The following is a 24,635-nucleotide window of genomic DNA, read 5'->3' as shown; positions in this document are numbered from 1 at the left end:
AGTGTCCCAGAGGAAATGGGACAGAAAGTTCTCAGAAACCAAAAAAACCATGTTCTCCTTGTGATATGATGGCTTTTCTTTAAACATTAAAAAAAGAAAGGATTTTATTTATTTATTTGACACAAAGAGAGACAGCAAGAGAGGGAACACAAGCAGGGGGAGTGGGAGGGGGGAAAAGCAGGCTTCCCACGAAGCAGGGAGCCCGATGTGGGACTCGATCCCAGATCTCTGGGACCATGACCTGAGGTGAGGCAGATTCTTAACAACTGAGCCATGCAGGCACCACTCTTTTAAACAGTCCTTAATGCATTCACATCCTTTGCTTGCTTCCTTCACATGATGGAACATTCACCAGATGAATAAGCTCCACACTTGACAAGGAAGGACAACAGTGGAGAATGAGGCAGTCAGATATGCGCTTCTCGTGAAACTCACCTTCTAGTCAGTAAACAAATATACACCGACTATCACAGACTTTGGAACTATCAAGGACATAAGTATGGACTATACCAAAGAAAAGTAGCTGATCTCCTGTTGAGAACTGGTGAAGGAAGAGGCGACTTGTCAGCTTAGACCTGAGAGGTGAGAAAGGGCCAACCATTTAAAAAGCTAGAAGAGATTTCAAGCAATGAGAGGGGCAAAGGCCCTGCGGCAGAAACACGTTTGGCTGGATCTAGGAACTGAAAAGAGAGGACACATGACTGTAGGGTAGGCAGCAAGGTGAAAAGTGAAGAATAAAGCTGGACAGATTAGCCTGATCTCAATAATGCAAGACCCTGGAGACCATGGCAAAAGTTTGGATTTTATTTACTTACAGTGGGAAGCCTTTACAGGGTTGTCCTCTTTTTACTTGCATTTAGCCCATTGTTGCTGCCCTGGTCCCAAGGCTTCCTTAAACCTTTTCTGTTCTGCTCCGTCTGGTCTACTAGCAGGTGCTTTCTGTGTCTCTCAGTTAGAATTCCCAGCAGAGACCATCTGATTGGCTCGGTTTACCTTATAAAGTCAAGTTGCAAGGCCCAGGCCACTGGGCACCCTATGAATAGATTGGCTAGCTGCATGGGGCACCTGGGTGACTCAGTGGGTTAAGCACCCAACTCTTAGTTTCTGCTCAGGTCATGATTGCAGGGTCGTGAGATTGAGCCCCTGTACCGGGCTCCACACTCAGTAGGGTGTCTGCTTGAGATTCTCTCCCCTCTATTCCTTCCCTCCTCTAAAGTAAATAAATACATCTTTAGGGGGTTAAAAAAAAAAAGATTGGCTAACCACAAATCGGGTGTAGTCTGTGATCTGGCCAGCTGTGCTCCAGGGCAAGTTCACGTCCAATTCATGGTCACGTCCACATATAAGAGAGTGTGGACAAAGCAGGCAATGAGATAAGCTCTTAGAGAAGTATTTCTTTTCTTTCTTTCTTTTTTTTTCTTTTTTTAAGATTTCATTTATTTATTTATTTGTTAGAGAGAGAGAGAGAGAGTGAGAGCGAGCACAGGCAGACAGAGTGGTAGGCAGAGGCAGCGGGAGAAGCAGGCTCCCTGCCGAGCAAGGAGCCCGATGTGGGACTCGATCCCAGGACGCTGGGATCATGACCTGAGCCGAAGGCAGTTGCTTAACCAACTGAGCCACCCAGGGGTCCCGAGAAGTATTTCTAAAGGTAAGATTTAGGAAGCTAGTATTTTACTGGACACCCAATATTAGCCTTCTGAAAGTACATATTAGACTGTATCTGGTGTACTTAGGGTTCAAGTTCAAAATCCCTAACATGCTTGCAATCTACAACCTCTAGGTCCGGCTTTCCCTTAAGATTCACCTGGTATAACTTTCCCTCTCACTCTGAGCTCCAGATTTGCTGACTTGTGCTGGGGCAGGGGGGTGGGGGTGGTCTCTGCAGCCTCAGGGCCTTTACATATGCTACTCTTGTTCCCTGCACGTGGCAACTCTTTTCACTTGGCTAACTCTAACTCTTCCTTTAGGTCTGAGTGTAAATGCTACTGCCTCTTCCTTGAGCCTCCTTCAGAATTAGAGCCCCCTGGGGGCTGTACCTGGGGAGGAAGATGGGGATCTCAGTAATGGGGGCAAGACATTTGAGAAATGTGACCAGCACAACTTAGGGAGTGGCTCTTTTGTATGCTTTGGAGCAGGGCAGACAGGGAGTACTCAGTACCTGCTTTGCTGTCTCTTGGCAAGTTTCAACATCTATCCAGGGGGTTTAACAATAAACCCTCAAAGGTGAGGATTAAATGAGACAAGATAAGTGAAGTTCACAGCATGCAGGGTGGGGGTCCAGTGATCAAACGTACTCTGTACAGGGATTTGAATGACAAGGGTTGGTGGGATCCTGGCTGCAAACTGTGAGTGGTAATAATATTTATTTGGTTTCAGCCAACTAGGTCCAGCAGAGCAGTCTCCAAACAAAAGCTCTCTGAGGCCGCACGTGTCCAAGCATTGCAAGGAGCAGAGCTAGATGGTGCGGGATGTGGGAGGGGTAGGCAGGGGGTCCTTCTAGTGGTCAGGTGCCTACTTCTCTCCTCCTGATATCTGGCCTTTTGTACTGTATCCAGAGCAGACGTCTGCCTACTGAAGTCCTGGGACCTTTCTCTCCATCCCCATCAGCTTCCCCAGATGCCCTGTTTTTTTCTGTTTGTTTGTTTATTTGTTTTTGGTTTTAAGATTTTATTTACTTATTTGACAGAGAGAGCGTGCGTGCAAGCACAAGCAGGGGGAGCAGCCGGCAGAGGGAGAGGGAGAAGCAGGCTCCCCACTGAGCAGGGGGCCCAAGGTGGGGCTCAATCCCAGGACCCCGGGATCAGGACCTGAGCCAAAGGCAGACGCTTAACCGACTGAGCCACCCAGGTGCCCCCAGATGCCCTATTTTTGACAAAGTCCTGGTTCCCGGGTCTGTAGGTGGCCATTTGTTCCATTTCATAGGATTCGTCACCTACATGCTCCATCTCTCAGCTCCTTCCCTCTCCAAGGGAGCCCCAGAGCCTCCATGCCCAAGGGGAGGGGCTGAGACTATGGGACCTGATCCCACAGTGAGAAAGCCACCCCCTTGCCCAGTGCTCCTTGGAGGCTTCTGATTAGCCGAGGGAAGTGTTTTCTCTGGTATGAGAATATCTTGAAGATCTTCCCAACACTCTGGTTATATCCTTTTCGGAAAGATCAGGCAGCAGCTAGAAGACGGCATGATTGTTTCGTTTTTATTGTATTTATTTTCCTGGTTGCCCCTTGCTTACAGCTCCTGAGTCTCCCCTTTCCTTTTCAGGGAGTGACAGAATGTTCACCACCAGATACATTTATTGAAGTAAAAAGCGAGTTAGTTTAAAGAAAAAGGAGGAACTTCTCAGGGGTTGGCGTAGTACCCCATGACAGGTCTGGAAAATGCTGGAAGATGAAGATGTCACTCAAGTTCGGGAACCCAGGGGGGCATGCATTCCAGCTCTGCTCGTTAGCACCTAAAACACTTTCTTTGCTCCTTTTTCCTCGCTTGCCAAAACGTGGAGAATAATTCCTACTACACACAGGGCTGTTTTAAGGATTCAAGGAGCTCTATTGGATGTACGTGAGTGTGATTTGCATGCAATGACTCTTAAGTGTTAAAAGAAAAGAGTCGGTGGGAGTCTGTGCTGGGCAAAGTGACCTTGTGGGTGCAGGCAGGTGCCTTGCTCCCTGGGGCTCCCGGCCCCTAGTGGGGGTGAAGTCTGGGCGGGTCATGTAACCTCTCTTCCTTGGCAACTAGACTGGGGACTGTCACTGGGAGGGTGTGTACCGTGCTAGAACTCAGCCCCACACCTGGCAGCACGCAGTAAGCCTGAGCTCTCAGCACTCTGTGTGTGCCCCTCTGCGGGAACCGGAGCCCTAGGTTGGACAGCTAGGCGGGCAGTGGGAAATGGTGGGGCGTGGGCCAAAAACACACTCCAGGAAGTCAGTGTTGGCAGCAGAAGCCCCCCTCCCACCCCCACCTCCCCATATAGAACTGTTCCCATTTGGCTTCTGCCTTCTTGCAGTAATGCTTGCTGTGGACTGTGTATCCCACCCCCTGAATTCACACGTGGAAGCCCTGACCCTCATTGTGATGGTATTTGCAGATGGGGCCTTTGGGAGGTAATGAGGGGTCCATGAGGCCAATGAAGATGCTGAGATGAGTGGCTTCCTAAGAAGGAGAGACAGAGACAGAGACACATCAAGATCGAGATCAAGAGCGCCACGCTCCGCTGGCCGTGTGAGAAGGCGGCCCTCTGCAAACCAGGAGGAGAGCCCTCCCTGGAGAGGATGCTTTTAAGCAAGTGGCTCGAGCCATGGAACGTCGAACCAGGCAAAAGAGCCCACGGCGACCGGCAGGCTGAACGCAAACGGGCTCATTAAGCCACAGGCCCTCACCGACCAACGGACGACTTCCCACCAACCTAAGCTTTCCAAGGAAGAGAAGATTCCATCTGCCTCCATACTCCTTCCCTCTGCCCTATAACTGCGGCCCCTCACCACCTCCGCGTGTCAGGCAGTCTCTCTGCTTGCCCCGCCCGCGGCTCCCTGGCAGTGTATTTGATAACCTTTTATCTCTTTTGTTCCACCTCGGGGAGAATTCTTCCCTGGACAGCGCCCCCAGACCCCAGCCAGTCTGGACCCTCACCCTCACTCACCAAGAACCAAATCTGCGGGCGCCCTCCCCGCGCTTGGACTTCCCAGCCTCCAGGACGGTGCGAAGGAAGCATCTGCGGCACCAGCCCCCCTGTCTGTGGTGTTTTTGGTTACCGCAGCCCAAGCTGACTCCGATAACGCTCCGGCTGCTGAGAACGCATCCAAACACTAAAACTGCATATATCAGTTCTTCACCATGTGCTACTCATTTCATACGGGGCACTCCATGGGAGCCTCACAGCTGCACGGAGGAGGGCGCTATACCGTGTTCCATTTTACAGGTGAGAGGACCGAGGCCCGAAGGTGAGGTGGACTCGTCCCAGCTCCTAGAGCTCCTGGGAGCCAGGGCCAGATTTTTTTGGAACACACGCTTGCCGCCAGCTGGCCTGCAGGGATTCAGGTGAGGGACAGGCCCACTCTGACACTGGCGGGGGCACCTTGCTAGTCTCAAGGTGGGGGGGGGGGGGGGCGGGGGGGCGGGGAATCTTCCCGGCGGTTAGATGAGCAAAGCTCCGCTTCCAACACAGAGGTGAGCCAGTGCCATGGGTAGGCAGCCAGTCTGCGCAGGAAGGGGCCGGAAGAAACAGAACACCCCCAGCTTGGTTGGTTACAACAAGGCAAAACCTTTAATAACATGGGTGCTTATTACATTAGCTGCTTTGGGGGCTCTGACATCTTGATTTCTGGTCATGTTTTTCTAACACGTAAAGGTGAATGCCTCCCTCGGGGCCACCTGAGTGGCTGGTGTCCCGAGGATTTGTGTGAGTGGGCAGTGGGGACAGTTGCACGCGCCTGGGGACTCGGGGATCCACCCCCCCCCCCCCAGCCACCACCAGTGACTTTGAGTAAAGTCCTCTTCCAAGGAGGGAAGAATGTGCAGGTCCTTCCAGTAAAGAAGGAAGAGAGGAAAACATCTGGCACAGATACACAGAGAGAGAAATGACATCATGGGATGGGCTTGAAAAGTTGGGGAAGATGGGGGGGGGTTTGGAGGGGGGAGGTGGGTTAGGACCCGGAGGACCAGGGGCCGAGGGTGGGGGAGGGCTGAGTCCATTTGGTTTCATTCTTTGTAAAAAGTAATACCATCACGAGGACCATGCCATGCAACCTCAAAGCCGCCTCTGTACGTTGCCCCCCAGGCTGTGCTGGGGCTGGAGGCCAGAGGGCAGAGGTCAAGTTCAGACGGGCGTGGTGCGCCTGTTGGCCGGATTGTTATGCAGCGACTCTTTGAACTCTTTGGGCGTGGAGTTGTGGAACTGTAGAAAAGCGTGGTCCCGGTCGGAATTGAGGAGGGTCCCCATGGTGATCTTTGAGGGGTCCCGGGAGAGTGTGAACATGGAGATGTCAGTGGATGGGATAGTGTGGAAGCCTTTGCTGATGGGGGACAGGTCTCGGGATCTGGGCTCCGTGGAGCGGGAACTTGACCGCCTCCGGAATCTATACCTGTAGGGTGGAAGGCGGGCAAAGGTAGATTTCTTCAGGAGCTCCGAGTGGGATTTGGCACGTAACTGCTGATGTTTTTCGATATAGATGTGCACAGCCACGACTCCCACAATTTCTGCGATGATGAAAGAAAAGGCCCCAAAATAAAAGGACCAGCCGTAGGAGTAGCTCTTTTTGGAGTCACGCTGCCCGGGGTCTCCAGCATTGGCTGATATATAAACTATGATGCCGATGATGTTGCTTAACCCTAAGAGAGGGGAAGAGAAAAAGACATCTTTTGTACACGGCGGAGGGAACTGTCGTTTGAACAGGGAGACACGGAGCATGGGCTTACGGCTGGAAAATGCAAACCCTGGGCCTTTCTTGCACGGTGTGTCCCTTGGGAAATGAGGATGCTGCTGCCCGGTCCCAGGTGGCGTGCGTTTAGCTGCAGGACACACCCTATTCCGATAGCAAGTGTGGGCGGGCTCAGGATGCTTGTGTTTTCCCGTACAAGCCATTCATTCCATCGAAACCTAATCTTTGCAGGGCACCTCGGTGGCTCAGGTGTCAAGCACCTGACTTCGGCTGAGGTCATGATCCCAGGCTCCTGGGATTGAGCCCCACATGCGGCTCTCTGCTCAGCGGGAAGCCTGCTTCTTCCTCTCCCACTTCCCAGGCTTATGTTCCCTCTCTCACTGTCTCTCTGTCAAATAAATAAGTAAAATCTTAAAAAACAAAACCAAACCAAACCCCAAAAACCAAAAAAACCCTCTTTGGCACTGAATCATGAGGACACTAAAAGGAGGGAGATACAGGTCCCCGCTCCTGAGTTCCTCCATGTTAGTAGGAGAGACGGACACATAAAGGCAATTAGAGCAAAATACAGGAAGGGCTCGGCCAGAGACGCGTATAAACCAGTTCAGAAGCAAAGGGAAGCGGACCAGGTAAGCCCCTAGGGTTTGAAGACAAGGGGACCTTGCATAGGGTTGCGCAGGGTTTTCACTGGGCTGACCAGGAGGTTGGTGACATCTTGAGCTAAAATAAGAGGCAGCAGAGAGAACAGGTTTCGAGAAGAGGGACACGTGAACATGTTGGTCGGATGTGCTTAAGGAGGGTCCAAAAGCAGCTGTCCGGTGGGCGTAGATGGGGCTGCCCCTGCAGCGTGGGGAGCTAGTGAACCCAAGGGGCAGGGAGATTAGCTTCCTAAGTCTCTTCATCTGCACAGGATAAGATAGTGCTTTAGATTAGCTGTCGTTTGGGCATCGGGAATTGGGGACCGTGCAGCTGCTGTCCCCAGCAGGCAAGGTGTGCATCCCCCAGGTGCCAATGGAGAGGCGCTGGAAATGGTTACCTGGAGGTAACCTGATTTTCTAGGGAGTGGTAAGAAAACAATAGAACCTAGGGGCGCCTGGGTGGCTCAGTGGGTTAAGCCGCTGCCTTCGGCTCAGGTCATGATCTCAGGGTCCTGGGATCGAGTCCCGCATGGGGCTCTCTGCTCAGCAGGGAGCCTGCTTCCCTCTCTCTCTCTCTGCCTGCCTCTCTGCCTACTTGTGATCTCTGTCTGTCAAATAAACAAATAAAATCTTTAAAAAAAAAAAAAAAAAGAAAGAAAACAATAGAACCTGAGGGCCGAGGGGTGTGATCATCTCTGACCACCTTTCTCACATTATTTTTTTTTTTAAAGATTTTATTTATTTATTTATTTAGAGAGCACCAGTGAGGGGGTGGGCAGCAGATGGAGAGAGAGAATCTCAAGCAGACTCCTCGCTGAGCACCGAGTCTGACGTGGGGCTCGATCCCACGTCCCTGCGATCATGACCTGAGCCCCCAAACCAAGAGTTGGACACCCCACCTTTCTCACATTCCTGTTCCAAAGGTGGAATGTCTCTTTTTGTCTCTTTGCTTCAAGGGCCTCATCTAGGCCTTGATGCCAACAATGACTCAGGGAGGTTGGTGTATCAGCTGGTACCTCCTTGTCTCCAAATTTAGGTGATGCTAAATGGGGACTGGCCCTCGTTACAGTTCCTAGCACCAGCTGGTAAATAACCATATCCAGTGGCCGTCTGTGCTCCATCTCTGGTCCTTACGGCCCCAGACTCTTCCTGGGGGGGTCCTCACGATCTCCTTACAGTTCAGCAACTAACGGGTTAAAGCTGGGCCGTTTTGACTCATTGGGGCACATGTATTAAGGGGGAGTTAGTATTTGACTATGAACTCTGGCCTGCTCCATCTGGGACTTGCTTCTAGAAGGTGGGGGGGGCGGGGTGCGGTGGTCTGCTTCTGCCCTGTCCCCTCTTGGCATTACCCTGTGCAGGCATCCAGCAGGTCGGCTGTGAGTTCTAATCACTGGGCTATTTCTAAATATGGGGGTTGACACAGACAGCCGTGTGTCAGGCTGCAGGAAACCACAGGATGAAAAACTGCTCCTCTGTCTGGAGTGTCAACTCGGCTTGAAGATTAGTAGGGGAAGACACATTCTTTTATATTAAAATGAACACGGATAAAATAAGGAGGAGAGAGCAGAATTCACATGAATTTTTAAGTGTAAATGGGAGACAGGCTTCAAAGACATTTCAGCTCACTGAAGGCTGCTTCTAGCGATGCCCCCCTACCCTACTCTCCACTCCCCAGGGCCATTTTTTTTTTTCTTCTCTGCTAGCAGGGAAATTTTGGTGGCAAAGTTTGGGGAGCCCCCAAGGGAAGTCTCGATGGGGTGAGAGGAGGGGGAGCAATTTAAAGAGAGACTTAGATGTCAGACCAGGTTAAAGGAGGCAGGGGGCGAGGGGTTGCCATTTGCTTATAGGGGGCTTCCGATGTGCGAGGCACTGGGCAAAGTCTTATATGCACCATCTCAAGTATTGCAACAGACCTGCTGTAAAAAAAAAAAATTAACCCTCTTTTAAAGTTTATTTATTTGTTAGTGATCTCTGCACCCAACGTGGGACTCAAACTCACAACCTCGACATCAAGTGTTGCACACTCTTCCATCTGAGCTAGCCAGGCACCGGCCCTCTTTCCTAGATGGGGAAACTGAGCCTAGAGAAGGTACATCACTTCCCACATTGACAGTGCTAGGAAATGGTAGAGGTGGGATTTGAACCCAGCACTGTCTCTTGGCCAGGGTGGATTTAGATTCCAGGAACAAATTTTAGGAAGGACGAGAGGCGAGTGGGCAATCCCATGGACTCTCAGCTCCTTGAGGGCAGATCTGCCTTGGTCTCATTCATTGCGATGGCCTCATGTCCTCGCTGAGAGTCTGACTGGAGCGAGTGTGCAGTGCGGATGTACAAAACAAGAAAGTGAATGGTGTTGGCGTGAGAATTCAACAGCGCGTCTTGTGCCTCAGCTACTACGTAGTAAGCAGTGAGATTGTGTTAGGTGCTGTTCTAGGCAGTTTATGGATACCAGCTCATGTCTGCCTCTTAACAGCTTCAAGAGGTCGGGCGTTATTACCCCTACTTTTCAGATAGGGAAACAGAGTCACAGGGATGTTAAGAGACTTGTGCAAGGTTCTACAGCTGGGAAGTCGCAGAGCCAAGATTGGCAGCACGCAGCCTGGCTTCAGAGCCCTCACTCTTCAGCCTTATGCATGGTGCCTGCCCGGTGTTCAATAAAAGTTCTTGATTCCTTGCCCCAAGCCACAAATCCTTAGAATAGCCGAGCAAGAAAGAGTCTTAGAGAGTGTGGGCTCTTCTGCAACTTCCATTTTATAGGTGGAAAAGCTGAGGCTTTTCGGGTTCCTTGGGGAGATGGGGGGGGTTATCCAGGAATAGATCCCAAACTTCTCGCCTCCCCTCAGGGCTTTCACCACTGCCCTGCCTGTTTCGCGGTTCCCATGTGTCCCATGTGTCCACCTACCATCTCTCACAGTACCCCTCGTGAGAAAAAATGTTGCTGGTGACACACTCTTTCCTGACAATCCCCTTGGGGGACAAAATAATGATCTTCTGTACGGGAAACCCAAATGTCAGCACAATCCATTTCCCTCCAGGTGGGTCAGAGCCCAGGGGGTCTGGATGGGCCACCAGTGACTAGAAAGTGCCTCAAAACCACACAAAGTCCTGGGTTTGCCAGTTGTTACCATCAGTCTGCACACAGCTTGGTCAGGGGCCATGGCCACCTTTGGGCTGACCACACCCCCACGGCAAGATGGCGGCTCCCTCCCTGGTCTGTTGCTGGAGTTGGTGTCCAGAGACTCGGAGCTGGATGCAGTCCAGCTTCCTCATTTCCCAGAAGGGGACACAGTGGGGGAAGAAATGGGAATAAGTTCTTAGAGGGGAGCAGGACGCTGGGCCTTAGACTTTGGAACTATGTTCTTGTTGCTTTTCCAGGACTAGAAAATGATATTGAGGTGCCCCAGCTGGGCTCAGTTGGAAGACCACACAACTCTTGACCTTGGGGTTGTGAGTTCGAGCCCCATGCTGGTTGTGGAAATTACTAAAAAAAAATAAATAAGTAAACTAAAAAAAAAAAAAATTATTGCGCTTCTTATGCTCAGCCTCCTTCCAACAACACCGGTGAAGTAGATACTATTATTAGTTAGGGAGAAGAGGTAAATCTAGGGGAAAGAGAACACGGGAAGGTACAAGAGGGCAGAGAGAGAAGGCAGTGCAGGGGACCCTTCCTGAACTAAGACCGTCTCTCATCCCTCTTGCCACCTTCTGGTCAGGCCAGCTACTGATTGTGAAGTTTTCCTGGAGAGCATTTTGGGCTGCTGGCTTTCTACTTTGCTCCCAGAGACGCCTTGAACAATATGAGAATCTGAGCCCTTGGGACGCTGCCATGTCTCAAGCAGCCAGAGCCATACATGAGTATGTCCCAGCAAACAGAAAGTTGGACCCTGTTAAAATAAGCTGAGCCAAGCTGAGCCAGTCCCATTACATACACATGCCCTCCGTGTGTGAACCTAGACAGTTGCCTCTTCAACAATACGGAGTTAGGGGTGCTGACCCCTCCCCCCCCAGTCAGAAATCTGTGTGTAACTTTTGACTTTCCAAAAACTTAACTGCTGATTGCCTACTGTTGACTGGAAGCCTTACCAGACCCAGTCCATTAACACATACGTTGTATGTCCTAGGTCTTCTATACTGTATTCTTACAAGAAAGTAAACTAGAGAAATAAAAATGTCATTAAGGAAATCCTAAGGAAGGGAAAATACATTTATACTACTGTACGGATCTGTCAAAAAAATCTGGGTATCCGTGGACCCCCGCGGTTCAAACCCAAGTCTCTCCAGGGTCACACACGCTCTCTTACTAACCAGCCTCTCTCTCCCTCTGCTGACCCTTCTCCCGTATCTCCTCTTGCCTTTCCATCATGCCCCTGCTAGCGTGTCGGCACCTTTGGTTCTCATGAAAGTCTCTGGCTCCTCACGCTTAACACAAGTCGAGTATTTTCTCTCCCTTTCCTTGCACGAAACCCCGAATAGCACTGCTTTGTCCTCATGGGCCCGGCTTGGGGTTGGGTGTCTGGGAAAATGTCTAGGCTGGGGCCAGCTGCTCACCTGCAGAGACGAAAAAGATGCCCGCGCTGAGGATGACATTGTGTCTGCTTCGGTGGAACTCGCTGGCTGCCACGCAGAGCCCGCCAAAGAACAGCAGCGTGACGCTGAGGATGGGGAAGACACTGGAGGCCCTCACAGCCCCTGCGGAGAGAAGGGGGGACGGTTCCAAAGGTGTCCCTGCCGGCCCCAGGCTCCAGCCCACCTGGGGCACACAGTGCCCAGGGGGAAAATAGCGCATGAGCAGGACAGGACATGCTTCCAACATGGGCATCAGACTAGCGCGGCTGCTCAGGGCCCTGTGCTTGCTGGTAAGGCTCTGCAGTCGCCGTCCTGAAGTTCTTCATCATTTTATCTTTGAATGGAGCGAGTGTGTTTGAGTAGGCTTCACACTCAGCATGGAGCCCAACGCGGGGCTTGAACTCACGACCCTGAGGTTAAGACCTGAGCTGAGATCAAGAGTTGGACGGTCAGCCACGCAGGTGTCCCTCGCGTTATGTTTTAGAAGTGAAGTCTGATGTGGAAAAGGGGCGTGCGGTGGGGGGCTTGGAGCCTTGACTCACAGGGGATCCCACCACCCGTCAGCTCTCCACCTCCCCATTCCCCTGGGACAGGACCTTAGCTGCCCATTCTCCTGCCCCAGCCAAGGATCACTGCTAACTTTCATTCCTGGTGGGGGCTAGGCATGGGCAAAGGAAGAACCAGGGTTAGGTGTAAACCCCAGGCATGCAAAGCTACGCCTTCCCCCCATTGAGTGTCTCTGTGCCCCCCACCCTGGGGGTAGTTTGACATGAAATAGCAAATGAAAGACACCATGACCGATCAAGAGAGAGAGAACAGAAGAAAAGAAAAAGCATTTTTGCCTGTGTTTTGAATGAGGAAACTGGGGTTTTCATTTGCACTGGACCCTGCCAATTATGGTACCAGCCCCACATCCAAAGGTTCCCATCAGATCATATGCTGTTCACCAAAATGCAGAATCTTTCCCGGGACACACCTACATCTGCATAGCACTGGCTCTGGCAATCCTCACTTAATACCCACTCAGTCACCCAAGGAACAAATGAGTTCATTTATTCATTCAACGATGTCACTGTGCTGCGCCTATTAAATGCACTTGGGCTGTGCTGGGTCTTGGGGTGCCTAAGGTTCTGAGGGAGGGATTCTATGGGAGGGGGGCCTCAGTATGCCCCCAACCAGTATAAAGGTGGGGGTCCCAGTATTCACCCAACCGGTATAAGGTTATTTCCTTCTATGTCCCGACCAGAATATACCAGTTGAACAAATTCCGTGTTCGTCAGTGTACAAAAGAACAGGGATCCCCAGCCTTATGGGATCCCAAGTCAGTTGAGTTGACGGTAGGAACAACTGCCTAATTTGCAGGACCCAGTGCAAAATGAAAAGGCAAGGCCTCTTGTTCCCAAATCATGAAAAAATGTCAAGATAGTAACAGGAGAGCGCTGAACACTGTGGGGCTCTTGGAAGGGCGAGCTCTTGGGGCCACAAGGGCCGTGGAAGCCAGACGTGAGCTGACTGGGGCCAGGGTGGTAGGCTGGAGGTGGTGAGAAGCTGTGGGACCGAAGATACATTTCTAAGGTTGAGCCACCAGTGGCAGTGGGCAGTAGGAGATAGAACAGCTGCGGACCATGCCTATGTCTGGCGCTCGGCCGCTGAGCCCCTGGTGCCACCCAGAATGCCACGGGGCACGAGCAGGTGCAGCAGGAAGGGTCATGAGGTCATTTTTGGCCTTGGGGATTTCAAAGCTGAAAGTTCAAGGCTTTCAGGCCCCATATTTGTGGGAACCCACCTCCCGCTGTTTCTGTTCCCCACTGCACAGAGGGGCTTACGTGCCAACCGCCAGGCGGTTTTTACAACGTGATGACTGGTGTTTTATTCGGTCTCGTGGAAAAAGTTTTCTGGAAGTTTGCTAGCTGAGTTAGCCAAGAGGGTGGCCTGGGAGGGATGATGGAGAAATGAGGGGAGCGTCTGAGGGCAGTCTGATGTTCTCTTAAGGATAAGAAAATGGAAAGTTCTTGCTTTTGTTTGAAGACGGCCACCCCCAAATCACCCAGTGTTGGGACCTGGGCAGACCCGGAGCCTGAAAACAGCGTCTTTCCCATTTTTCTGCTTCCATGGTCAAGTTTTGGGAAAGGCTGGACCCCCTGCTTCCTTTAGTCCCCAGGTCAGGGGATAGCCCTGGGGAGGGGGCGCTGGGGTCCTAAGTGGGCACACGAGCCCGAGCGTGGGCATAGCTTCTTTATAACTTCTCAGTATTTATGCATATGACCTATGGGTTTCCATTTGGACCCTCAGCCCAGGGCCCTACCAATAGGGGTTGATCTGCCTCAGTGGTTTCCAACAAACTTGAACGTGAACAAACCTTTAAAGTGTTCATTTGCATTGTGTATTGACAGGGATTGCTTGAATATTCAATGGGATAAGTTCAATCGATTAAAAGAGTAGTTTAAAAAAATTTTTTTTTTGGTAAATAAGATTATGTCCAAAGGAAATAATTATGGACGTTTGAAGCTATTGAACTGCATTGGTTATTAAGGCACAGATTTGAAATGGGTGGCTGTGAGATTTGTGACTGTGGCTGGAGTAGCCCTGTGGCAACCAACTGGTGGCCAGACCCCACTGTTTAGCCCACAGATGAGATATGTGGCTGCAGGTGTCTGCCTCAGGACATTTGCTTCTGCCATTTTCTCCGAGTCAGGGTTATCTCCTCTACTTTCATTTAACCCCGTGGGCACATGGTAGGTTCAAAACAAAAAGGTTTTACTGTCTTCTCCCCTTCCTCCCCGACTTTCTTCCTTTACCATTTCTCTACCCACAACTACCTGGGGGTATGTTGGGGTTTCAAGGATGGTGAGGGCCGTTTGTTGCAGTGTAATTCTACCATGGGCATCGGAGTAGGACCTGGCCACGTCAGGGCTATATTATGGGGAGTCTCTTGTCCGTAGGTCTTGTGGGCTAGTGAGCCTTCTGCTCTATGGTGAAGCTATAACCTGTCCCAACAGCACTCAAGAACGAGGAAACAGCAGAAAAATCAGTACGAGTCCCAGTCCCACGACGGGGTGGTCACAGCAGGGATGGCCCCTCACACATTGGAGGGGTCTGGAGAGCCCCATGGGAACGTGCCCTGGTTCTCTGTGCTAGGGTCAGGGATTCCAAAATTCCTCACAGGACATCTGTGTGGTTGTAGAGGCTTCTCGTAGAGGCTTCCCCTGAACCTTAACCTGGTTCTGTGGCTAATGGTGAAGGAGGGGGGGGGCCTGTGGGAGGGGCGAGGACCCCACTTGCCCCGAGGGGAGCAAAGTATTTTGTTGGAAAAGCAATCCACCTCAGGGAAGCTGAAAATCTGAAGCTGAAAAACTGAAAATCCGTTCCGGGAGTTGTGAAATAGAAGTTACAGCTCTGTTTCACCTCCAGCGGGGCAAACATCACAATGTTTCATTAAAGCAGGAAGGAAAAACAAAGAGAAATGATGGGCACTCAGTAAAACCCCACTGGAGATGAATTTAAAGCTATTCTTCGGAGGAGGTCCAAGCACAGAGCTCCATCTCTAAGCAGGCTCTGTGTTCCCCATACCAAGTTTTTCTGAGCTGCTGGCACAAATCCTAGTAGGCATTTGGGTAAATCCTAGTAGCTGCACAAGGACTGGAAAAAGAAATGGTGTGTTTAGGTTTCAAAAATTAGCTGAAAATTGACTTTCTTAATTGACCCTGCTATAATAACTACATAACAAACATTGTTACACGATTCAGGGCTCATTCATCTGCAGACTAACAGGTGTGAGCACGGCCACAAATGGTTCTAATTTTAAAACCACTCATCTTGAGCTACAAGTTACAAACATAATCTTGCGTAGGACAGTTTCTTAAAGTTTTTATTTATAATAACAGTTAAAAAAGGGGCGAACTTTACACTTAACATTCCTTAGTAATAGATTAGTCAACACCTTTGAAATTCCTCTTTGAGTGAACTTGACACGCATTCTTGTTGAAGAAGTTACATTTAGATTACATGAAATGTCAAAGTCTCTTTGGGCCTGGATCAACGGCAGGTGCACATCTGCCCCTGGACTGTGCTAGTGCTTGTCCCCTGCAACAGAAAGGGGCTGGCCCTATATTGCTTCACTGACGCCACGCTGGGCCCCGGGCTGAGCGTAATGCATGTGAGCTCATTTAATTTTCACGAGCCTATCACATCGATGATGCTATCATCTCCATTTCTGACTGGAGAAGAATAGTTGGGAGATGGAAAGGTAATGAAAGCAGTGCACTCGGGTTTAACCCAGCCAGTAGAGAGTTAGACAGGGCATACAAGCCCAGGTCAACCAGGACCCAGAGCCCTCATGCTAAGCCACCTTGCACTCTGCTGCTTCCCAAGTGCTGCCTTGTCCCATATCATACCCAGCTTACCAGCCTGGGGACAATCCCAGGAAGATGCTGGCCCTGTCCCAATAGGACTGCAGACACGTGAATTTGGGTTTGCACTTAACCTCCCAGAGCTTGCCCTTAGGACTGTGCTTTACCCATTAGCTCATCACCCATTAGCACCTCGACTCAGCTCTCTCGGGAAGGTGAAAACTGGTATTCCGGTTGAAGAAAATCCCTTAGATTTTCTCCTCAGCAGACTAAAAAGAGCCTTTTAGTTTTGACTCACCTACTTCTCCCCCTTGTATTTCTAGTTCATGGACTTTAAAGAGACTCAGATATCAGAATCACTTGAAAGTCTCTGTCTAGTAGCCAAGGTCCCCAGAAGCTCCTTTGGAAGGATCCATTTCCAGGGATGTGTACGGAGGAGCCTCAGAGGCAGCCGCGCAACTGCAGGGCTGCCCGCACCCCCTCCAGGGGAGACCCCAGAAGTGGGAACTCACGCAGGAGATACTCCGCTGTGTCTTGTTCATAGTCAGCATCTTCGGGGAAGTGATCGATTTTCTTGCACACTCCTCGGAAAGTCCCTGCGGAAACAAACGTGGGCCTGAGCTGGGGGGGAGGAGCCAGCGCCCCTGGGTCCTCCCCCTCCGCAGTGGAGAACCTTCCCTGGTTGTTGCGGGCTGTGCATACGCTGGTTCCTCTGCACCTGTCCTAGGGCACACAAGAGAGACCGGCAGTGGAGGAAAATTAATTTAAAAAAAAAAAAGCAGCAGAAGACTTCATTTTCTAGAAAATCTGCTTCCTAGACTTGGCATGATGTTGGGATCTATGGAGAAGAGCAAATAGCCATGGAACACAATCATTCATTATGAGGACTGTCTTGCCGTATCTATCCCCCACGTTCCATTGGGTGAGAGAGAAAGGGAGGAGGAAATGGAATTTGTGTGTTAATTTCCCATTACAGATGAGGAAACTGAGCAGGAGGATTTTGCATGCACTCGCACAGTCTGCAGGAGAGCCTGCATTCCAACCAAGGTTGGGGGACTCCCGGGTGTCAGTCGTGGGCAGGGGTTCAGGAGTAGCCCCCTGTCCCTGATCCTGCTCTTAGCTGACCCAGGACTGTCCCCTCACGGCCCCCTCATCCCCCGCCTCCCCGCCCCTGGTCACAGCCAGCTGTGCTCTGCTGTGTGGCCCACGCCTTCCGGGAGGCACAGACGGCACAGGTTCCTCTTGGGGGAAACTGTCAGCATTTGCTTCCTTTTCTTCCTTCAATATCAGTTTGACTTAAATCATTCTGGGTGTTTGAGAATCCTTGTGGGTGTTTGTTGACCAACCAATTAACCGATCTCTGGGGCAGCTAATGGCTCTGCCAGTTCTTATAAATGACAACAATTTCCGAACTCCTCACTGTAACACAGCGCGGAATTACGCATCGCTGTTCCTGAGAATCGGGTGTGTGTGGGGGGGAGGGGCCGGGTGGCGCCGTGGGACAGCAGACCAGGCAGATCTGCCCTCCTATTTCAGCCAAGCTACTGTAAGGATTAAATAAGGCCATGTATGAAGATGACATCCCTTTTGCATTTTTTGCAAAACTCTAGGCGTGCCGTGATAGCAACCGGCGCTTATTAATGCTTCCTGTGGGCCAAGCGCAGAGCTGAAACTTTACCTCCCTTCTCTCATTTACTCTTGTCCACTGCCCTGGGAGGTAAGGGCTATTGATCCTGACATGTGATGATGAGGTAACCCAGATCACAGAAGAGACTGAGGTGTCACAGCTGGAGAGGAGAAGAATCGATATCTGAATCCGAGCTTCAAAGCCCGTGGTTTTCACTGTTGCACTGTGGATGGCAGCCATTATTATTATGTCAATAATAATCTTATAATAAAGAGTGCCATGCATTTAACCCCTGCTATAAGTAGGCTCCAAGCCAGAGGCATTTCCCAATAAATGCGATGCCGTATGTGAAGCACCCTCTTGCTTCTGATTCTCCAATCACCAGGCAAAGAACGGACTCAGCACCAACAAGGGGTGGGGGGTGGTCCTGGAGAGAAGTTTGCAGTCTCCAGGATATTCTTGGAAGAAAACACAAAGTTATAACTTCTTCCCTGATATGAAAAAAAAAACAACTTTTGTTTTTCTCTTGTTTAGATTTTAGTGTTCCATTCACATACTCCTCTTAGTTTAAAATCCCCATTCCCTTCCAGCAAGCTGGATAAGAAACCAGAATAAGACACACACGCAGAGCCCGTACCACGTACCACGTACCGGGTGCCATCCGAAGCCCTGTGTGTGTTTTATCCTCTTCAGCTCTCAAAACAGCCTTATGAAGTACCTGGTATTATGATTCCTTTTGACAGGTGAGGAAAGAGGTTCAGTGAAGGGACACAGCTACAAGGGGCAGGTTCGATGGAAATCTGCCCTACTCCAAAGCCAGAGTTCTTAACCACTATTGTGAGTTATACTCTCTTCCAGCAACGTCTGTCACCAGGCGGCTTTATGATAATTTTGTGGTCCATCCACAGCTCTTGACTGTGGCAATGAACGGGACCAGTGGTTTTTCCATCAACAGTGGTTTTTCCATGATCTTCGTTGGGGGCTACCGAGCAGGGCAAAGGTGGTGGTTGTGGGACCAACTATTGTTAGTTGTCTGACATACACTGCAAAGGCTTTCTTTTTCTTTCTTTCTTTTTAAGATTTTATTTATTTATTTGAGAGAGAGAGAGAGAGAGAGAGGGCATGTCTGTGAGCACACAAGATGGGGCAGAGGGAGAAGGAGGAGCAGACTCCCCTGCTGAGCAGAGAGCCTGATGCGGCACTCAATCCCAGAACCCTGAGATCATGACCTGAGCCGAAGGCAGACACTAACCAACTGAGCCACCTGAGCACCCCCACAAAGGTGTTCATGGGAAGAAAAGGTTCAGGTGAAGATGGAATGTGGACACCACCAAGACAGACCAGTCAGAACCACGTGGGAATGAGGAGCCACACACATGCCAGCACCTGCTTGTGCCAAGGGCCTTCCCCAAGGTAGCAGAGGGCAGCTGGGTCCTAGAGCTTAGAGCTGCAAACACCGGAAGCTCCTGGAGAAACAGTCACCAGTATTCAGGGTCTAAAGCAGCGTACCACCTGTTCCTGCACAGCTCCTGGGCTAAGAATGGTTTCTGCATATTTAGATGGCTGGGGAAAAAAAAGCAAAAGAAGAATAGTGTTTCACGACAAACACAAAATGATATGAAATTAAAATGTCTGCGTCGGTAAACAAGATTGTATTGAAACACAACCGTGCCCCTTTGCTGACGGCTTCCACCCAAAATGGCAGAGCTGAGTTGCTGTGGCAGAAACAGCAAAGCCAAAAATATTTGCTATCTGGCTGAGGAAGATTGTGCTGATCCAGGGTCTAAAGAGCCCTGTCCTGTGTGGTAGGATACAGAGAGGTGTCTGGGCCTTACAGGGTGCCAGAGGACGTCGTCCAGACTGGTTCTTCTAAAGGACATGATGTTTAGGGCAAATCTGGGTCACAGAATATTTTGTTTGGCATTTTGGCTTGTTTTGTTTTATTTATTTATTTATTTATTTATTTATTTATTTAAACTGGCAGTATGTTAGTGCCTATTTTGTTGTATTTTTTTTTAAATTCAATATGCTACTGCAATTTAAAATTCAGGATCTGTCCCATGAAAGCCTCATTGGCAGCTTCTCTTTAAAAAAATGGGGCACCCTGTCCCACGTTTGCACACGTAAACAGTCCCCTGAAGCTGGGCCTCTGCAGACCCCTGTAGACCCCAGGGATGAACTTCCCAGCTGGTCGAATTCCCCACCTGGCCTCACGGCACTTGACGGACCTACAGCGAATGACCCCCATCAAACCTCAGTTTCTTCTTCTATAAAAGGATGATAGTAAGAATAACAACGTCACAAGGATTAACTGAGGCTCTAAGAGTAGACGGAGCGTCGGTCGGCATTCTCAGCACGTCCGCTTTTAATCAGGCAATGACGTAAACCCCTTAGGACAGCTCTTAGCACATAGTAAGAACTCAATAAATTCTAGCTATTACTACCATTGGTTTGAGTAGGTATTTTAGGACCAGACGAGACACATTGGTGCCACGATGAGATTTAAAAAAGCAATATAAAACGAAAGGAAATCAAGAATTTCCCCGAGGAAGACTCCACACAGAAGACAAAACTGCTGGCACCACAAGTCATACACTCATCAAAAAGTGAATCTGGCCATTCATACGAGGAGCATATTGCCAGCTTCCAGAAATAACTACTATTTAGCATTTCTGTATATTTCCTTCTAGACCCCCCCATGCTTTCACATACAAATGGTTTTATAAAATTGAGATCATGCTGTTCTCACATTTTCTCAGGAGTATTTCCCCATCTCAGTCAGTCTAAGAAAGATAGGACGGGGTTGGACTTGCCCATGAGCTGCAGAGGATGGAACCGAGAGAGATGTTGAAAACATAGACCCTGCAAAGATGAAGTGGGGACACAGGGGCAAGCACTGTCCCAGCCCGGGTTAAGCCAAGGCCCTGGGGCAGAGAGAAGCAGAACCCAAGAATGTGGTCAACCAGGAGGCAGATCAGTGGGGGGTGGTCTGGGAGCAGATTCAGAGGTTACAGGGGGTAGGTGATGAGAAGGCAGGGTGGGGCAGATGTGAGAGTTAGGCTTTGAGAATGCACAGAACCCAGGGCCATGAGCCCCCAGGACCCCAGGAAGAAGTCTGGAATGGAAAATAGAGCCAGGGTACAGTTCCTGACATGCTGAAGTGAATATACTGCGGAGACATGTTTTTACCAGAGAAGGTAATGCCGATGGCTTATCTCTGGCTCAGACAATGGAAGAACACATCTTTCCTAAGAAGAAGGGGACTTCCTTTCAACCAAAGGGCACCTGGGTGGCTCAGTTGGTTAAGCTTAGGTGATGGGATCAAGCCCTGCGTTGGGCTCCACACTCAGTACGGAGTCTGCTTGAGACTTTCTTTCTCCCTCTGTCCGTCCTGCATTCTCTTTCGCTCTCTTTATTCAGTAAATAAATCTTTAAATAAAAATAAAATAAAAGGTCAGACCTTAGAAATACTCCCATTAAAATAAAAAAGGCAGAATGCTCACCATTGCCTCTCTTATTCAACGCAGTTCTGTAAGTTCTAGTGCAAGAAGAAATAAAATGGAATTAAGAGTAACAACCCATAGGAAAAAAATAGGACAAAGTTATCATTTTTTTTTCCAGGTGAGAGAATAGTCTTACTCGGAAAGCTCAAGCCAATTTGCTGGACAAAATATTAGAATGAATGAAAGAGCTCAGTCAGGTGACTTCTTTCAAGATACTAAACCACACGAGGAAGTGATGCTAATTAAATCATTGTGGTACCGACATTTAAAAATAGCATTGATTAGAATATTTTTCTTTCTTTCTTTTTTTTTTTTTAAATTTATTTATTTGACAGAGAGATCACAAGTAGGCAGAGAGGCAGGCAGAGAGAGAGAGGAGGAAGCAGGCTCCCTGCTGAGCAGAGAGCCCGATGCGGGGCTCGAACCCAGGACCCTGGGATCATAACCTGAGCCGAAGGCAGAGGCTTTAACCCACTGAGCCACCCAGGCACCCCTAGAATATTTTTCAATGCAGAGAAAATTCACACGGAAAACAAGAAGCAGTCCATTATCCCATGTTCCGATAATCCCAGTTAAATGAAAAGAATAGAGGTGTTCATAATTGGAAAATTCCAACAGTATGTAGAGAAAGGCGTAAGGCTGGAAGTGAAAGCCTTTCCCTCATTCCCGAAAATTCGCTCACCCTGGTAACTCGGTTGGGTGGTTTCTGTTAACGGAGTGTCGAGTGAATCGTGTCTACGCTGAGATCTGAAGGGTGGTTAAAAGTGCGTCAGGGTAAGGGAGGTGTGTTGCTTTAGGCAAAGCGCGGTAGCAGGAGCGTGGTTGAGTGGGAGCGGAGAAGTCATTTGGGAGCTCAGAGTAACTTGGGGTGTTTAGTGGTTGGTCTGGGAGGCAGATCCTGGGCTTCCAGTGGAGCGGTGGTGAGGCGGTGGAAACGGGTTTGAGGGCTATGAGAGCTGAGCTGGGAAGATCGGTTGGTTCCACCTTTGCTCTTCCCTTCTTGCTTACTTCCTCCCTAGGAATCCACTAGTGGCCAAGGCAGAAGATTCTGGGCTTCAGAACCTAACATTCTCATTGGGGAAGAGTCTACAGACCCGTAAAGAGTTGAACAAGATCCCTGTGCTTCGAAGGAAGCGGAGCAGATGAGGTGATGGTGATGGTGCGTGGGGTGGGGGCCGACGGTGAGCCCTTTGGGGCAGGGTTGGGTGGAGGGAGGTTGTGCGAGCTCTGACCTGCACAAAGAGAAGGAGCTGGTCGTGCGAAGAGCCAGGGAAAGGGCTTTCCAGGCAGAGGTTGCTGCAGGTGCACAGGCTCTGAGACAGGAAGGAGCTTGGTTTGTTTGAGGAACAGAAGGGAGGCCAGCAGGGCGAAAGAGGGCTATGGTGGACGATTTACCGGGTCACACTGTAGCAAGAACAAGCCTAGACCACCTGCTATGCCAAGTTTGGGCAAGGGCCAGAGAGAGCTTTTCTGGGTCATCTAAAGACAGCTCTGCTTAAGTGCTTTTGGCCTTAAGTCCAGAAATCCTGGATCCAGGGCAGACAGACGGGGGGTGGGGGAGTGGGGGGAACGGGGGTTGAGGCATCACTTCACTTCCCCTGACCTTCTCAAGATCGCAGTCCTGAAGGGAGACCCTTCAGAGGGGTTGCTGTTCCTTGCCTGTCCTTCCCCCAACATCAGCAGAACCTCCAGAAGGTCTTCCTGGAGGGACCCTCCACACCTGCCCCTGTGGACTGTGAGTGCCCCACAATGGTCCTGGGGCAGGTTTTAGTGGGGTGACACCCTCCCCCCACCCCCAAACCTAATACAGGGATGTCACTTCTGAGTAGTCTCTGGACAGTTACCATGGGCTCAGAGTGAGGGCTGATATGCCTGCCCAGCCCACCCAGCCCAGCGGCAGAGCCCAGCACCTGGTCCAGCCCAGAGACCCTGCCAACCCAGTGCTTGGGACTTGGCACCCATCTCAGCCACCAGCCCAGCGGGAGCAACCAAATTTCAAGCTCCCAAAGTCCAGCTCAGAGCTCAAAACCAAGGCCAGCTGGAGACTAGAGCTCTGCGTTCAAAGACATAGATCATTTATTAGGTCTCTGTTGTGATGACTTGGCCTCAAGGAAACAGGAAAGAATGAGTATCAGATTTGTTTATGCACCGGAAATACTTAAGAAAGCAAAAGTGACCGCCTGACTGACTGTAAGCATGTTTAAGTTCTTGGTGTAACAGCAGATCCCTATTACAGAGGAGAAGACCTTAAAGCAGTGGTTTTCAACACGGGCTGCGCATCGGAAGTACTGGGGTGGATGCAGGAAAACAGAGATTCCTACTTAATCCATTTGGGCACCTGGAGTCTTCCAAGCTCCCCAGATGAGTCTAACTGTTCAGTGGAGGCTGAGAACCACTGCCTGCCAGGTGAGTCCCCTCCAAAGCAGGGATGTTTCTTTTATAGTAAATAATGAGGTGCGAAGACATGCCTTCCACCTGTGTCTTGAACTTGAAATGATCGCTCATGAGAACATGTTTATTTTGTCTTATCTTTTCTAACTACACACTGGGATGAACAAAAAAGTAAGCTGTGTTGATTTTCGCTGGGAAGGGAACATCATTTTTTCTGATAAAAATCCCACGAGAGTCCAATATGAAATCCTTCACTCTCCCAGCTGGATTGTAAAGTTTGACTTTCACAGCAGGATCATAAAGTAGGTCCTTTTTTGCAAAAAATATCTGAGCACGTCTTCATTCTCTCAAGAGCTTCTCTTAATCCTTTGATATTCAAATCACTGGATGTGCCTAGCTCACCACACTTCTTGTTGGTTTTTTTCTTCTTGCGTTGCTAACGGGTGTTCCTCTGCCACCCCCTCACGGGGGCCCACGGCTGGCATAGCACGTCACTCCTCACTTCCATTACCATGAAGCTCTGTGTATTTTGCTAGATCTGCAATCTCACTTTGCAATCGTCTTGCCTCTATTTGCATTGGATTGTCCCATGTGGACAAGAGCTAGCAATCAGAGAGAGGCTGCCAACAAAGACCGCGGATTGTGGGGTACGGAATGCGGTGGGGAGGGGCGCGGGATGGGGTTGGGAGGGTGTTTTCAGTGAGCCTGGTTTTATAAGTCATCAGGCCATTCATGCAAATATTCATATTAAGATGGAGTTTGCTTGCTCGTCCATGCAACCTAGCATGTGTGGGGACTTGGGGGATGAATTCCTGCATAGTGGGGACCCTAAGCTAATCGGTCTGAAGAAGCACGTGGGGTATAGGAATTATGGCTTGCTGCTCCTAGTAAGAGAAGCACAGGAGTGAGTTCAGCAGGAAGAAACACCCTCTTTTGATGTTACTGAGCCGTGGCTGGTGCATATCCCAAATCACTCTTTTATTCAGCGATGTCTGTGGGGTTGCCTGCTTTGCATTAAGCTCTGTTGTGGGCACTTGGGGTTTATCAGCGAACTAGATAGGCTAGGTCCTTGATCTCAAGGCTCTTGTATCTATAGTTATTTATTTATTTTTAAAAGATTTTATTTATTTATTTGAAAGAGAGAGAATGAGAGAGAGAGCATGAGAGGGAAGAGGGTCAGAGGGAG

General features: G+C 49.9%; 1 protein-coding gene across 1 annotated transcript in view; it reads right to left on the bottom strand.

Annotated features, from left to right (window-relative positions):
* Positions 1–5,235: 5,235 nt before the first annotated feature.
* CACNG3 (calcium voltage-gated channel auxiliary subunit gamma 3) overlaps positions 5,236–24,635 on the bottom strand; it is an 82,521-nt gene continuing 63,121 nt past the window's right edge. Inside the window, exons 2-4 of the mRNA XM_059415954.1 lie at positions 16,441–16,524; positions 11,562–11,702; positions 5,236–6,322 (exon numbers count right to left, since the gene is read on the bottom strand). Of these exons, the coding sequence (XP_059271937.1) occupies positions 5,811–6,322; positions 11,562–11,702; positions 16,441–16,524 (737 nt within the window). The 3' untranslated portion in view covers positions 5,236–5,810. The remainder of the gene's footprint in view (positions 6,323–11,561; positions 11,703–16,440; positions 16,525–24,635) is intronic.

This window comes from Mustela nigripes, chromosome 11, assembly GCF_022355385.1.
Source record: "Mustela nigripes isolate SB6536 chromosome 11, MUSNIG.SB6536, whole genome shotgun sequence".
In the NCBI taxonomy this organism is placed as follows: Eukaryota; Metazoa; Chordata; class Mammalia; order Carnivora; family Mustelidae; genus Mustela; species Mustela nigripes.
Note: the sequence above shows the minus strand (reverse complement) of the source record. Positions and strands in the feature narration are given on the sequence as shown.